The following is a 16,238-nucleotide window of genomic DNA, read 5'->3' as shown; positions in this document are numbered from 1 at the left end:
TAATGAGAAGTCGCCACCTAGGGTTAGGGACTAGGACCCATTAAGTGTAGCCCCACCCGTGGTGAGCGGAATCGGGCTACGTGACTCCATATGGTCTGACCAAAGGTACGGGTAAGGGGTCAGGTTATGAGTGTGGGAAGGTGTTAGGCACCCACCTCGCCCGGCCAAAGCCGGTCTCTCTGTGTTAGATGCTACATAAGGATGAATGTTCTCTCTCTCTTATTACGGGGATGGGGGATATTATGAACTACATTCAGATGCTATGAATTGAACTAAAGCATAATAAACTACATTATATATATGAAAAATGCGGACTAAAATGGTAAAATATGAAAGGACTAAATTGGATCAACAAAAATGCAATAATTATATCTGTATGGTTGTATGCCCCTGGCTCAGGGGAGATGGACGAATGGACCGACGCTGCTTCTTTCTTGACAGAGTAGCAGCTCTTTCGAGTGAGTTGGAAGAGAGTAAACAGACAGAATAACGTCTGTAACAAAGGAGTTTCGATGGTTATCCGTGCACAGACGGGATACCAACGCCAAGGAGCCAAAGCGCTCTATACCCAGAGGGACAATCGAAGGATCTGTCTGCCATAAGAAAACTTCAAGCACTCACACACTCATGAGAGAAGGAGGAGAAATGAGGGTGAAAAGGCAGGAAAAGAGGCTAGGAATCACTTGGGGAGGGTCTCTCTACCCAAAATTCCTTGGAAAATATGGGAGGGGACCCTCCTATTTATAGGGAGGGACCCTTTCTCTCTCCTAACCGGATAAGTCCTCCACGGTGCCGTGGAGGACTTTTCCAAGGCACCGTGGGTGACGTCAGCAGGCTGATGTCACACCCCTCATGGTGCCGTGGAAATCCGGTACACATCCCCACGGTGTCGTGGGAAGGTGCCCACGGTGCCGTGGGAAGGCGTCCACGGCACCGTGGGAAGAGTCCACGGCGCCGTGGGAGCGTAGTGCCATTTTTCCCTTTTTTTGGGCCTAAAATGGGTCATTTTGTGCTCAGCATGGTTCTTGGTCTTATGGGTCAAGTATCTTTGGGTCTGAAAAGAAGGAGAGTGCATCGTCCATCGTCCATGTCCCGTTGTCATCATTGCCAATCAGGGGGTGACAAAAAATCAGCATCTACACCAACATATATGAGTATGGAGGTAATTTCCAAAAAGCTTTGCTTCAACAAAAACACAAAAGGTAAAATTAGAAACATTATCCCACACACAGATCTAAAGAGAGGTAATGGTCAATTGACCCCATAAAAATTAAATCCACAAAACATAAGAATTGTATCTAAATAAATAGTCCACTTAAAGAGAAGAAATGTGGCATGAAATGTTCAATTACAACCCAAAAAGAAACAGATAGTGTCTTGACAATCAATCAGTTCCATGACTGTCACTGAGAGTTGTGGTGTTTAGAATCTTGAGCATCTTTAGACTGTTGGTGTCAATATCTGTAGGTGGTTGAATAGTAACCTCATGGGTGAGATCAACATTGAAATGTGGTAGAATTTTAGTGATGAGACGCCCATATGGGAGGTTCCCTTGGTCACTGTGAATGTCGAACCATACCATGTGATTCATGATGATCCAAGACATACAGATTTTCTTTTCACGCATCAGACAGTAAATGATATATGCTTCAAAAGGACGAACTAAATCACGTCTACCGCCATGGGATAGTATATTTGATTGGACAATCAAATGTAGCACCTTTGCTACGGTGTTTAAATGGTTGGACGTTATTTTAAGGTTTGGAGAAGATGGAGATTTGCGTAAAATGGTTTCCAAAATCTCATTGGCCACAACCAATTCATTTAAACGGATGGATGGAGGGAAGTACTTTTGTGTGTCCGATGCCTCTAACTCTAGAATATAGTTCAATTCTTCGAGTCCAAATTCAAAATATACTCCTTTGACAAAAGAAATAATTCTGAAGGTTGAGCCAGTCTGCTGAATGCGCATATTGTAGTAGAACAGTCTTACTAATACAGGGTAGCAGTCTGTGGTAGGATAGAGCAAATTCGACTTTCCCTCGAAGAGATGGGGGATATTTAAAGCAGAGACATGTTGATATATGACCTTTCTTCCTTGTTCGATGTTTCTAGACTGATAAAGATACGAACTAAACCGCCCTTTATCAGAGTCGAATAAACTTACCTGGGGGGGTGAGGAACCACGCATAAACGAATCTCTATCGTCGTCAGTTAGAGAACATCCGTCGCTCTCCAAATCACCGTCACTCTCATACTCTCCGACTGTAACTTGGAATGTTCCTAGAAATATTCTAGATTCTGATGGTGATCCCGTAGATATGTTGGGTATAGTTTCTGAGAATAGAAGAGTTGGGGATTTTGGTGTATATATGTGAATTGGGGATGATGAAGGACCCATTACTTGCTTCAAGTCATCGTTTATTTTAGGGTTACCAAAGACTGTTCCCGACTGCTTTTTTTATGCCATGTATATGATGGTTAGGGTTTCTTGGAAGAAGAGATTTGGGGATATAATTGGGTACAAGAAATGTGATGAAGATAGAAATGGGTGTGATTAAGGTTTTAGATTAGAAAGATTCTTGGCCAAGAGGGTTTGGGCTGATGGGAAAAAGAGGGTGGAGAAGATGGAGTGGCCAGAAGACTTAGAGGAGTTAGAGGGGAATTACTATAGAGAAGAAGAAATGAATGAAGGATTGAGACGTGGGTTTATTGAATAGCGTAGACGATGTGGACTCGTTAGAGGAGGGGGAGGAGGTAGAATTTGTTGCACCTACGGTTCCCTGACCGGTGTAGTTCCCTAGTTCCTCTCATAAGAGGGGTGTGGGCCCACCTGTCTTGAAGAACCACTAGTTACCAAGGGATTATCAATTTAGGCAGTTGACCATTAATTGATTCCATTTGTTTGGGTTTGAAGTTGGAACATTCCTGTGCCAACTTGGATATATTTTCCCGCCAAATTAACATATTTTCCTCACATTACTTTAGTGTCGTAACATGGCAGTTTCTCTCTCTCATTCCTATTTCTTTTGTTGATTTGAATCGAGCCTTCTGCAACTGTCTCCCATTCGAGATTTCTTTCAAAGTGAACCTACTGCAATTGCCATCAATCCTGATTTTGTGGGTAGCGCTTACTATCCTATTGTCGTACTGGATGTCGTCGCCTGCTAAGATCTTATTATTACACCCCTCCATCTCCCTCTACGTCTCTTATTCTGTCTCTATCTATCTGTATCAGTCTACCTCTCTTATTCTGTCTCTATCTATCTGTGAAGTTAAATTTGTCTATTCGAGCCTTTTCCTTCCAACAGAGCGCTACAAAGGGGAGCTTCACAGCCACTAGGTCACCTTCTTCCTTTCCAGCAATGCCATTAGCGAGAAAAATGGAAAACCCTTTTTTGAATCGTTCAATAATGGTATAGTAAACCAGGGTGAAGGTAGGGGTATGGTTTGGTTAATTAGGGTCAGGATATGGGTTTAGATAAGGAAGGTTAGTTAATAATTAAAAAACTTATTTTACAATGAGACCGTTTGACCACCTCTGCTATGTGTCAGGATTGTAAGGGGTACTTATAGGAACCTACACATTCGGGAACCTGGGAGGAGTAAAATCCCCATTGAACCTACCAACCTAGGATGCTGGTATGGGATGCTTACTTTTTTTGTTAATTTTATTTATTTTTGGATGAGAAAAAAGGAAGTTTATTATTAAAAAAGAAGAAAAGTACGTACATCATAGACAAAACAGTTGGAGGCATCCTTAGTTCGGAGGGTATGTACATCATAGACAAAACACTTGGAGGCATCCTTAGTTCGGAGGGTAGCCAAAATATTGGATCGGAGAGAACCCATCCATTGATTATGTTTTAGAGATATGGGGATAGTAGTAAAGTTAGAGGTGAGTTTTGCTACTTCTTAAAAACAAAAAAAGAGCATATTCCATGTTATAGCTATAGTCAGGTCGTAAAAACGAACTAAGACCATGGTTATATATCCATATCTCCTTTGGATTGAATCCGTTCCAGAGCGCATGTTTCCATCCTTGCAAGAATCCTGTTAGCTCAGCCTCCCTTGGGTTAGTTGAACGTGAAATTCTTGTAGACACAAAAACACATCTAACAAAAAGCATGAATACCCCCGGCCAGTTAGGCTCATGGACTATTCAGAGAGGCCTGCGCAGCACAGAATAGGGAATGGGATATCATTATTAGGTAGGGTACTACAATTAGTGGTCCATGTTATATTCTGGGGGGTGGGGGATGTGAGTGCAGTAATAGGAGGGGTTAAAAATTCAAATAGCACATCCAACGATTGACATTAGATAAAACCAAGTACGGGTCAGCCCGAGACAACCCTCTTAAGACATTGTTTCTTACAAAGCATAGAAAATAACAACATAAAATAAAAATGGAAAAAAACAAGGAAGGAGAAGTCAAATCCAGAGCTATGGGAGGCACGAAGATGTGCAATATTGGGACTGCTAAGGTGCTCTGTTCTCAGGCAGAGGGGCCCAGATGCCCAGACATGTTTAGTCCATTCACAAGATATAAAAAGATGCCATTGGGTTTCATCACGAGCACCACAGAGAAAACATGTAGGCTCGACCGGCAGCCAGTGAGAGATAATATCATTGACAGGTAAACCTGCATTTAAGACACGCCAAAAAAACATTTCAAATTTCGGGTGAAGTTTAAGTTTTTAGAAAAAACGCCACCAGGTGGACAAATGCTTGTTATGGTGATTAGTGGTTTGTAGATAAGAGGCAGCCTGTCGAGTGGAGAAAGTCCCAGTTTTTGTCAAGGAGCATTTCCACTGATCCTCAGAGTCTGAAATAGAGAGTCTTGAAATTTCAGAAAAAAATCAAGGAGGAAATAAATCGTTAAGTAAAGAAGAATTCCAACGAGAGTTAGAACTGAGATCAGTTACCATTTGTACCAACGTGTGTAAGAAGGTTGGTGGAAATTAATGGGTTGGTATTGTAGGGACCCAGGGATGATGCCAACTAAAGGATGTTTTGGCATTACCAATATCCTTGCACACAATTTTAACCCTTGTATGTAGGGGTGTAAATGAATAGCCAAAATCTGTTTTCGTATCCGTGTCCCTATCCGCTTAGTAGTATTTGTGTCCGTCGGAAAGCTAAATGGATGGGGATATGGATAGGCTATAGCTATCCGAAAAGCTATATTTACATGTAAATGAATAAAACATCCGATCCATATCCGTGTCCGTATCGGTTTAGCACTATCCAAATCCATCTGATAAGGATTCCGGATGCGGATGCGGATATAGCACTATCCGAGCCGAATCCGATCCGTTTACAGCCCTACATGTATTTAGTGTGGTACCGAAAAGGTATCAGCACGGTGATGGTGTTAGCAAAATAGGTACGCATTGCCCGATATGATACTGATACTTAGAACCATGATCTCTTCGAAGAAGAACAAGGAGAATGAAATGTTGAATAAAAAATGAATAATATAGAAAATTAAAGTAAAAATAAAAAATAAAAAACACCGAATGTAGTAAAAACTAGGAGAGAAAAGAAGTGGGTGAGTGGTTTCATTTTGTACTATTTTAATGACACAAAAAAAAAATAAAAAACAAGAAGATGGATGGTAGATTAAATAGATTAGCAGGTTACTAGGTGAACTGGGTATTTAAAAACATAAGGGTAGAAGGAGAAGTCAAAGTTTAAAAGTAGGGCAGTATTAGGAAAGAAGTTTAAGGTAGGGTAGTTTTAAGAAATATAGGCTAAGTGTAGGGTAGTGATAGTAATTGTCCCTTATAAGAAACATTACAGAGGTTAATAGGCCTGAAGTCATTAGCAGTGTTAGCATCATCATGGTTGGGGATCATACAAATCGGGGTATTCAAACAACCTTTGAGGAAGCGACCCAATGGAAAAAAGTGAATGCACAAGCCGAATCATATCAGGGTCAATAAGGTCCAAAAAGTTTGATAAACTGTGCCTGAAACCCATCCATTCCTGCGGCTTTGAAGGCCACCATAGAAAAAAACTACTTGGCGGATTTCACTTCCTAAAGGGGGCTAGATGATCCTCTTGATGGATCACTGGGTCAAACAAACCTCCAATGATAGCAGAGTTGAGAGGATTAGAGGAAGTGTATATCTTAGAAAGTTGGTTAGAAAAAATGTCAGCTATTAAAATTGGATCCTCAAGAGTATCACCCTCCTCCGAACGGAGTTGGTAGGTGTGCCTTTTCCTAATGTTAAGCTTTGCACAAGAATGGTAATATAGAGTGTTCCTATCACCACTAAAAATGTAATCATGTCTGGATTCTTGGAGGCAAATGGCTTCCTCAGCAGCAAAGGTCCACTCCAAACGCATGGAGAGATCGTTGATATTCAAGTGTTGTGAATCAGAAAAAAGACATGTCTTCCAAGATTCCAAGGAGGTCAAGGTATTTAGTTTGCAGATGTGCAATGTTTCCAAAAATAGGCTTGTTCCAATTAAGTAACAGCTTACTCAAAGAAGGTAGCTTAGAATGGAGGGTTCCGGGAGAGAGGGTGGCCCATTTATGGGAACACCAGTCCTTCAAATCAGGTTGATATGTCCAGGCAAATTGGAAATGAAAACACTTGTTAAAGGATTTCACATAAGGAGAGGTGTTGATGACAATGGGATTGTGATCCGAGCCCGCCAAAGACAATTTGTGCATGCGAGACAGAGGAAAAAGAAGAAGCAAGGCACGGTTAGCAAATGGTCGGTCCAGACATTGTTTAATTAATTTTGGAGGGCGTTGTTAGGAAAAGACAAAGGTTCAAGGGAAATGCCCATTCACAAGTGTCAATATAATCGTCCAACACTCCCCAAAATGTAGGGCGGTCAGAAGCGTGAGGGGGAGCATATGACACAGACAGCAACTAATGGGGTAATATTCAAGCCGTTCACAAGGATGGAAATAAAATGTGCATGGAGATGAATCAATTGGTGTCTAAGACCAGGTTTAGCAAGAAGCCAAATCCCTCCCTTTAAACCCTTTTCTTCCCCAATACTAGGTAAAGAGGCCACCGAACACTACTTGGAAGTAAGATCCTTACAACAGCAATCATCATAATTCACCACCTTGGTTTAAGTAAGGAAAATTATATCACGACAGAATTTAGTTAAATGATGGTGAAGACAGCGGGGTGTGAAACGATTATTTAAACCCCTAACGTTCCAAGAGAGAAGAATCATGATGGCCCCAACAAACAGTCGGTAGACAAACAAGGAAAACATACAGGTACAGAATAGAAGCACACCAAACCTAAAATAGAAAATAGAGCATGCTAAAGCAACAAGAGTAAATAAACAAGAAAACCAAAAAACAGGCAACAAAAAACTACAGTAGGCAGACAGTACAACCAACATGAAAGTAGAACGTAAAAGATAACTAAGAATTAAGAGTAACCTTGGGGGGTGAAATCCACGTCTCAAATATCGGCCTTCCAGTATAAACCAGGAAAGGGAGAGGCAAAGGAGGGGAACAGAGAAAATATTCCACAATTCAAAGACACGAGAATACTGATAAGAGAAAGAGTAACTTACCTGGGCTTTGGCGGAAGGATCGTCGGGGTCACTGACACAATAGGTGGGGATGGAGGAGTGCACAGGAGGATGAACAGGCAATTTGTCATTATCAAAGACCGAAATGGCAGAAAACCAATCTTGAAGCATAGCAATGAGCAGTTGGGGATCAGAGGACAGTTGCAGAACATGGGAAAGTGAGTGCTTGAGTTTGTCAAACTCCGTGAGCACAGTAGAGGGCCGTGCAAGAAAAGTTATTTTGCGCTTCTTGGACACAGGCAGCGCGCTCTGAGCACCCACAAAAACTGCACCCCGAATACACAGCCTACTAATAATACTGCGCCCTCAAAGAGCCAACACTAGCGATGACTGTGTTGTGGAATAAATTCACAGATTCAGAAACTTGATGGATGGACACTGTAGGAGGGGCATCAGAGAATGAAGTCGGCACTAATCTCGGGCTCGCCGCACCAACACAGTTCCATTGCAACTCTTCAGCCATTGAAAAGAAATTTGAGTGAATCTCTGTCCATACAGCATTCAGTTCAGGCAAATTCTTAGTATCAAAAGTGCCAGTTGAATCCCTCCAAGCCAGCATAGGTGGTACAGTAATGGGCGAAACTGAAGAATCCTCCACACAAGCCTGCTTGACAGGGGTTTGGTCCAAGGATTTCCTTTCGCCTTCATATGAGTCCTCCAAAGCAGACGAAGACCGTTCGGCCCTAACAGTGCTTCGCTCATTAGGCACCGAGTAAATACTGACCTATATAGGAGGAACCGTAGCACGCCGGTAAAATCCAAAAGGGGCAGGTTTGGATCAGGGGTCCCCTCAAAAAAGGACAATGACCGATGTCATGACAGATACGTCCACAGCACTCACAAAAAAGCAGCAGTTCATAATAAATATCCACAGGGTATCCAATACCCAATTCGTCCCGGATCTTAGAGGAAATACTAATGGACCGGCGCTTCTTAAAAGCAATTTTGACTCTGGAAGTCCCCTATTGTAGTCTCCCAAATCAGCAAAGTTCAGTTGAACCTCAAGTGCCTTACCAGTACACGAAACCGCTTGGCGAACCAAGTTGGCCGAGAAACAGTTATCAGGTATCCCACTAACCTGGGCCCAAATCTGGACCGTTTCCCTTTCATATAAAAAATGTGGGTCATGAGGAGGGTGCCTGAACACTTGTATCAAACACAGATTGAACCACCATGGTGCTAACGTCAGAATTTGATCCCTTTGAGTCGAAGTTTGGAATTCAGCATAAAAACATGCCTTCTCAAAACAGCGAATAGTCATTACTCCAAGAGGCTCCCACAGCCTACCAAGAAAGTTGCCAAGAACCCCCCTTTGAGGTTTGGGAAAACCAATAGTAAACCCATGAAGAGAGCAAGCTTCCACGTCAGGGGCATCCATTGGGCAAGAGTTCAGTGCCGAAATCCATATATAACCCGGTAAGGCCTCATTCATCCGGGAATTGTGACGGTGACCAAAATGATCCGAAGATCGATGATAGGGACGATGGTGAGAATCAGAGTGCCTCAAGGCCATGAGAGTGCTCAACCAGAATCAGGGAAGCAAAGCTCCAGAGGAGCAATGCAAGCTTCAGTACACAGCTGTAGGACACCGCAGTGGTGGGGTGAACAGGGAACCAGAACCGCTTAGGGCCAAAGTAGAGGAAACGACAGGGGAGAAGGAGTATAAAATGGAGAGAACAAAAGGGGAGCAAAGAGAGTCCAAAGCGCCAGAGAACCTTCGAATACCTCAAGTACCTTATGTATCAAAAAATTAGGGTTTTCAATGAACTACTTTGTGTGACATGTCATGTCATATAGGGTTATGATGGATGACATGTCATAAAGTGGAACGAGATATTGCTGCTACATTAGTAGAAATGGGATCTTAAAGGGTATATCAGAAAATACTAAAACCAAGGAGGGTATTTATGAACCGAAAGGGGAAGTGAATTATTCCATTTCCTTGGCTGCTAGCCTTATAGCAGGAACATTCCTGCTATAGGCATAGCAGCAAAAATTTTTCCCCTACAATGCATATTACCCATGTGTATGAAGAAGTGTTTGTAGTATGAGAGTGCAGGAGACAGTAAAGTCAGTAATGTGAGAGAGGGAAGGGATAATTTAAAGGGTAAATTACATATCAGCCCCTGGTTTTAAATCGAAACTCATATCAACCATTCAACCCCCAGTTTCCATCATGTATAAGTTCCTATAAGTACCCTCAGAATCGCGACATGTGGCACTACCTGATCTAACAGATGACAGGAATCAACCTTAACCCAACTTAACTCTAACCTAACCTAACATTCTCTCCCCTCCCTCACTCCTCCCCAATTTCGGATCAGCTACCCACATGGGGATGGGTGGGGACAGATCTGACCCCTCCATGGGACATGGGTCCCTCACCTTACAGGCGGGTCCCACAACCCCATGGAGGGGTCAGATCTGTCCCCATCCATCGTTTCTCTTTCTTCTTTTCTGGCAAACACCACGTGACACCTGCAACTCCTCTCTCACTCTCAGTCCAACCGTCCCACTCCCCTGGTTTAAATCCAGACCAATTTTGTCTTCCTTCTTCTTATTCCCATGTTTCCCTCCCTCACATTAGGTAATAATAGTACCGGTTTTCTTGGCTTGCCTTATTACCGTTAATGGCTTCTTCAAAGTTTTTATTTTGAGGATCTCCACTTAAGACTCTCTCCTCTATAAATGGGAAACACAGGTTCTTTGGCATCCCATGACCCTCTGCCTCTTCTCTCCATTCCATCCACCAGGTAAACAGAAACCCATCCCTTGGAAAGGTAAAGAAGGCCTCTTATAGTTCCATCTCAATCTTCTCCTAAGATCTCTTGGTCTGTCCTCCACCATAGATAATTAAGGAGGACAGGAAGAGAAATTTAACTCAGTCCAATATTGATTATGTTTTCCTTTAATAATTTGCGTTGCAGGCATGCCAGTTTCATTACCTTAAGTCAAGATTGGTGGTTAACCCAATAGATAATTAGAAATATGAGTTGCAGACGATGAAAGGAGGAAGTGACAGTTGTGGATTCTTGTCCAGTCCTTCCGAAATGAGCAAGGGAAGGGTGGTTAAAGGGAAAAAATTTGGGTTAACAACTCAAGACATTAGAAGTTTGTTCGACTGCAAACATTCCTACCACAGAGCCACCATTAACATAGTGAGTCCAATAAACTGTTTTCCATTAATTTGCTTTTAAGGAACCTCAAAAACAATGGGGCATGAATCTATTTTCTCTCATGAATTCAAGAGGAAGAAATAAACAAACAGTTCAACTGAGAGAATAAGAGGACATATTTAGTTGTTCTCATTAGGGTACACCCTGAAATTATGAAGAAATTGGAATCCAAACACAAATACACGAATTTAAAAAATGATCAAACTTTAACTAATTTGATTTGATTGAGAATGAAGTTAAATTTCTCATCCCTTGGTAAGCTAAAGAAGGCTTCTTATAGCTCCATCTCGAGCTTCTCGTAAGATCTCTCTTTCTCTCCTCCACTAGAGATAATTAAGGAAGAAATAACCTAGTACTTGGAGGTTTGCTGCAATTTGAATGGCAAGGCATTAAGTAATTTCATTCATGGATGGAGGTTGCTCCAGCCCTTTTGATCTCTCCTCAGAAATCTTCAAACTCTCCTACATTAGAAACCATAGCTGAAGAAGCAGCAGAAGTCATTCAGATGACTCTTAATGAATGTTTCTCTTCACTTCCATCATTCCATGACATCAGGTTGAGCCATAAAGTTATTTTCCACATTATTCCATTCCTGGTCCCCATGTTGTGGAGAGACTGGGCACGTGGCTTTGGTCAATCTAAGACGTAGAGAATTTTACCAAAAAATAAAATTAGACATAGAGAATTATGAAATTTATCTATTAACCCAACAAAAATTACGAAATTGATCTACAAAAGTCAGTCCATCCGCTAGCGTTGGAAATGCACCAAAACTACTTGTGTAGCTATGATGAGGCGCCGAGGTCATAGACTCATAGGATATAGAACTTGAGTAAAAATACCCTAATTCAAAGATAAAGATTGAAAAAGTACTTCATTACATATTTGTAAATGGGTACAAGAGGAGGTGAATGTTGACGTATGTGGGTGTACACAATCAACTCACATTCGTTCAGATGGAACATTTTGTCAATTTAGATTCTATCTGAATGACTTTGAGTTGAGGACGTAGCCTTCAGTAGGTGAACATTACCCCAACATAACCTAAAAACTGCACAGACTCCTTGCTACACAAACTTACAAAATGTAACGTAAGAAACACATAGAAGTTTGCAGAACTTTCCCAAAAGAAGTGAGAGACTGTTAGATAACTAAAGTGAATTTCATTGCTTGATTATCTCCTCTCAATAGGAGAGTGTATATACTGATACCCAAATTCCATGATCTCCACTGTAGTTATACAAGGTAATGAATCACATAAAATATGGAAACTACAGTAGGAGATATTCACTGAGATTACATTCTATATCACATGTCATACCGATTCTAGCTGGCCTTTCATAGAGAGATTTTATATCACATGTGAGATATTCCAACCAGATTTTTGCCATATATGATCTTCAAGAGAGAAAGACATGTATACCCTTGATAGAGACAAAAATGGATCAAACCACTAGGTAAGCACAAAAACACAGTAAGGTCGTTACCCAAAAAAAAAAAAAAACAAACACACAAAGTGACGCAGAACATTCCCAAAAAAAGTATAAGACATAAAAGCTTTGCAGAGCAAACAAAAGTACTGTAGAATTGGTCAGCCCACAAAAGTTGTAAAGGGGAGCATATAAAAGGGGAGTAGGGAACTATTTACTGGACTTTCCCACCGTGGTCGAGTTGTTGTGAGATAATGCTGATTGCGAACGATGGCTTAGCAACATCGACCTAAAATATGAAGGTGGGAGAGTGAGTACACGATGAGGACGTACAAAGTACGTTGGACGTACCAAGTTTCCCCTTGCTGGTGTACTCGGTCCAACCCCATCTTGTATAGCAGCAGTGGCGCAATCAGCTTTGCCTTTCAGTTTCACTTCATCCCTAACCACAGTCGCTTCTACCTCCTCTCTTTTTTGGGAAAAAAGGCAGATTATGGGTTCCCGCTTCTCTTTTCAAAGTAGGAATTTCATTTTCCTCGTCAGAACTGGAGGAGATGTCAATGTATTCGACCACAACCGGATCATCCGGTATGATTATTGGGTTCAAAGCACTTGAACCCGGCCTTTCATGTTGGGGAGAAATCCGTCCAGCATGGACAATAGCAAGCTAGTTACGCCACCTATTTTGAGCGCTTCTCAGTTGAAGAGGGGGGTATTGTCCTCCTCCTGCTATGGTTGAGAGTTGAGAATGGTGTTCCATTCTTTTGGTGACTAGGAACAATAGTAGGAATCTTCATGGGTGGTCTAAAGGAAAAGTTATTGGATGGAGTAGAGTGAAGTGATACTGATAGGCTGATACCATTTGTTTTTATAGGAAAAAATTTGGCGGCGAAAGTTCTTTGTTTCCTTGTCAGATTTTTCAAAGTTTTCAAGTAATTGGGTGTCTTTCTCTGAGATTACCTTAGCTATCTTGCTTCTTTTTCCCACCAACTACACTTACTTTCCCTGCAAAATTGTGTCTCTCTTTCTTTCAAGGTCTCACACAAAGTCACAGTGAATCATTAATCTTGTCCTTTTTAATTTTGTTTCTTAATTTTTTTAAAGATCTCTTTCTTCAAAGTCAAGTTTCTTTAAATTTGAACCTTGCTGATACTACCGCCAATCCTGATTGTGTGGACAACCTACTTCAATCCTATTTTGGTTCTGTACTATTTGGCATGATTACAAATTTTTGGGAGTTTATGTTGACATCCTCTACCTCTCAAATTCTCTCTCTACATCTATCTCTATTTGTTTGCGTCAGCGTTTGAGTTTGAGAAGAGAGTTAAATATGGCCTCTAAACATGCCCATACATCTCTTTTGCAATAATATCATGGCCATTTTCACCCTTCCTATTTTTAAGTTATTAGGGAGTCCTTATCCCAAAAGTCACTTACCATGCAACATCCGATATTTTCATTTAGGGTTTTCCTCTCCAAAGCGCAAGGATTATGTATGTAGGCATTTAATGTGTACGCCGGAAAAGATAGAGAAGGCCATCAAGTCATAAGTGTCAATCAAATCAATGAGAGTAGGTTGTATTGTCTTTTTTTTTTAGGTGAATAGGTTGTAGTGTCTTTAGTACTCTTCATCATGCTATGTTGTGATACAACTGCACAGGTGTGTATCCCTTGGAAAATTCACAACTCTGAACCATCCCAAGTATGGACCGCAAGGTTTCCTCCTCACTTTAAGGGAAGTGTGTAAAGGCAAAAAGCAAAAGGGAAAATGAAAATTTCTATTACGGGTCATATTTGGGTATTACGGTTTTTCATTAATTGTTTAGGGAAAAGTTTTCATACCCTACACGGCTTACATGTGAGAGGGTGGGAGTTTCAAGGCATTAAGTAATGCGTGGAGGCTTATGCCATTTCCAATTCTCTGTGAGAGGGGACATGACCGTGCATGCTTACACGACCATATATGAAAACTTCCCCCAATTTTTTATTAGCATTATTTAGTAATTAGTATGGTTGGTGCTACGATTCTTAGTTGTGTGTGTAGAGGTGTAAATGAATAGCCGAAATCCGTTTGCGTATCCGTGTATCACTATCTGAATCCGTCCGATCGCTAGTCGGATGTGGATACGGATAGTCCATAGCTATCCGAGAAGCTATATTTACATGTAAACGGATAAAATATCCGATTCGTATCCGTGTCCGTATCCGTATAGCACTATTATTTTATTTTATTTTGTAAAACGCCGTTTACCACTATTAACCAATATATGCGCTATATTGGGTATCCTCGGTTTCCTTAACACTCTCAACCTCTTACCTTTAACCAGCACATGTGATTATAGAATCCTTCTATTATTATCGCATGTGAGATATAGTTACTACCATCCTTATCACATTTAAATCCTTCATAGAATCCTAACCCAATGGGTCTCATTGTAACTATAAATACCATCTCTTATAACTATTCAATTTAGGAATACAAATCACAAATTACATTCACAATAACCACTATCCAAATCCGTGTGAAAGCGAATCGGATGCGGATGCGGATATACCACTATCCGAGTCGAATCCGATCCGCTTACATCCCTATGTGTATGGGTATTAGATGTCTTCTATCGGAGTTAGGGTTTTGAATGAATTTTCATTATTCCAATATCATACACGGCTGTGTAAACCGTGTATGTGAGATGGTCTCTCACAAAGAATTGAAAAAGTCATAAATCCCCATCTAACTCCTCTACTTCCGCCTACCTGGTACTTGCGTGCATCCACACACACAAGGTGGGTGGAAAGTACCGCCTTACCCCTGCTCGGGCAAGGTGCTCGGGCAGGGGTAAGGCGGTACATTCCACCCGCCTTGTATGTGGGGCGCACGGAAGTACTGCCCACGGCGGAAGTAGAGAAGTATCATCCCTCACATACACGGTTCACACAATCGTGTATGAGGTGAAGGTTTTCATACATGGCTCTGTAAACTATGTATGTGAGAGGGTCTCTCACAAAAAACTTAATTACGTTGGTTATAAATACCCCACCCAACCCGAAGCAGAGTATGAACAAGCACGAGGAAGCCTTCCAAACCCTCCTTGCTGCTGCTGCTACTCTCTGTCTTATAGTGAAGATGATGAAAAGAGCTAAGAAACAACTGCTTCCATCCATTGGAACTCTACCAAAGGAGCTGCTAACAGAGGTGTGTGCTCGAGTTGGATCTTCTGTAGTGACTGACCTCTTCAACCTGAAACAGAGTTGTAAACAATTCTACAGGGCTGGGGTTGACATAGAAGTGCTTCGAAGGGTCTCATTAGAAAAGCTTCTGGAAATTCGATGGCGGGTTTCATCTGGGTATCATTCCTTCATAAGACAGTGCAGGGAGAACGGTAACCCAGAAGCACTGTTCAAGCATGGAATGGTGGAATATTTTAGTAGAATGGAACAAGAGTCAGGGATTGAGTTACTGAAGAAAGCAATTGATCTTGGACATGAAGTAGCTGCATACATGCTCGGATTAATCCTCTTGTGCACTAATTACCCACTAAAAGATCAAGCTTTAGAAATTCTGAAAAAAGTAGAGCAAGGATGTTCACCATCATCATCAGCAAAGATTAAAAAATGTCATAAGCGATCGAAGGAGATACTTAGGGACATGTGGACTAATACTGTTTCTCTCCCAAAACCAGCTGAACCCATCTGTACCAGTTTAGTCTGCAATAAGAGAAATGGATTGATTAATTCTTCTAGGTGGTTATCAATTGAAGATGAAGAACCTCCAAATTGTGAAGCTTGTATATGGGATTGGGAAATTGTTTTGCTTAGGAATGTGTTACATGCAACATAATAGACTAATCTTGCTTAAATTAATGAAACTATGAGGCTGTTCTTACTTAAAAATATGATCAATTTTATTACATATTTAATGGATTCCTTATTCCCTTAAAAAAAAAAAAAATCAGAACCAATGTTAGGAGGCACCCGATAGCAAGAGTTCAGTTTTAAAGAAGCTACATTATAAGATGACTGATCTGTCCAATAATGAGACTGATACTTCTAATGTTAAGT

The 16,238-nt window shown here is 41.2% G+C and overlaps 1 protein-coding gene across 1 annotated transcript; it reads left to right on the top strand.

Annotated features, from left to right (window-relative positions):
- Positions 1–15,234: 15,234 nt before the first annotated feature.
- Positions 15,235–16,017, top strand: LOC122644994 (putative F-box protein At1g67623). The gene has a single exon (XM_043838349.1). It carries the CDS (start codon positions 15,235–15,237, stop codon positions 16,015–16,017), a length of 783 nt encoding a protein of 260 aa, XP_043694284.1.
- Positions 16,018–16,238: the final 221 nt, after the last annotated feature.

Source organism: Telopea speciosissima, chromosome 11 (assembly GCF_018873765.1).
Source record: "Telopea speciosissima isolate NSW1024214 ecotype Mountain lineage chromosome 11, Tspe_v1, whole genome shotgun sequence".
Classification (NCBI taxonomy): Eukaryota; Viridiplantae; Streptophyta; class Magnoliopsida; order Proteales; family Proteaceae; genus Telopea; species Telopea speciosissima.
The sequence above is the reverse complement of the archived record's forward strand: the minus strand, read 5'-3'. Positions and strand labels throughout refer to the sequence as shown.

Coding starts and splice junctions, on each gene's coding strand:
- LOC122644994 (XM_043838349.1), top strand. CDS start 15,235: ATGAACAAGCACGAGGAAGCCTTCCAAACCCTCCTTGCTGCTGCTGCT.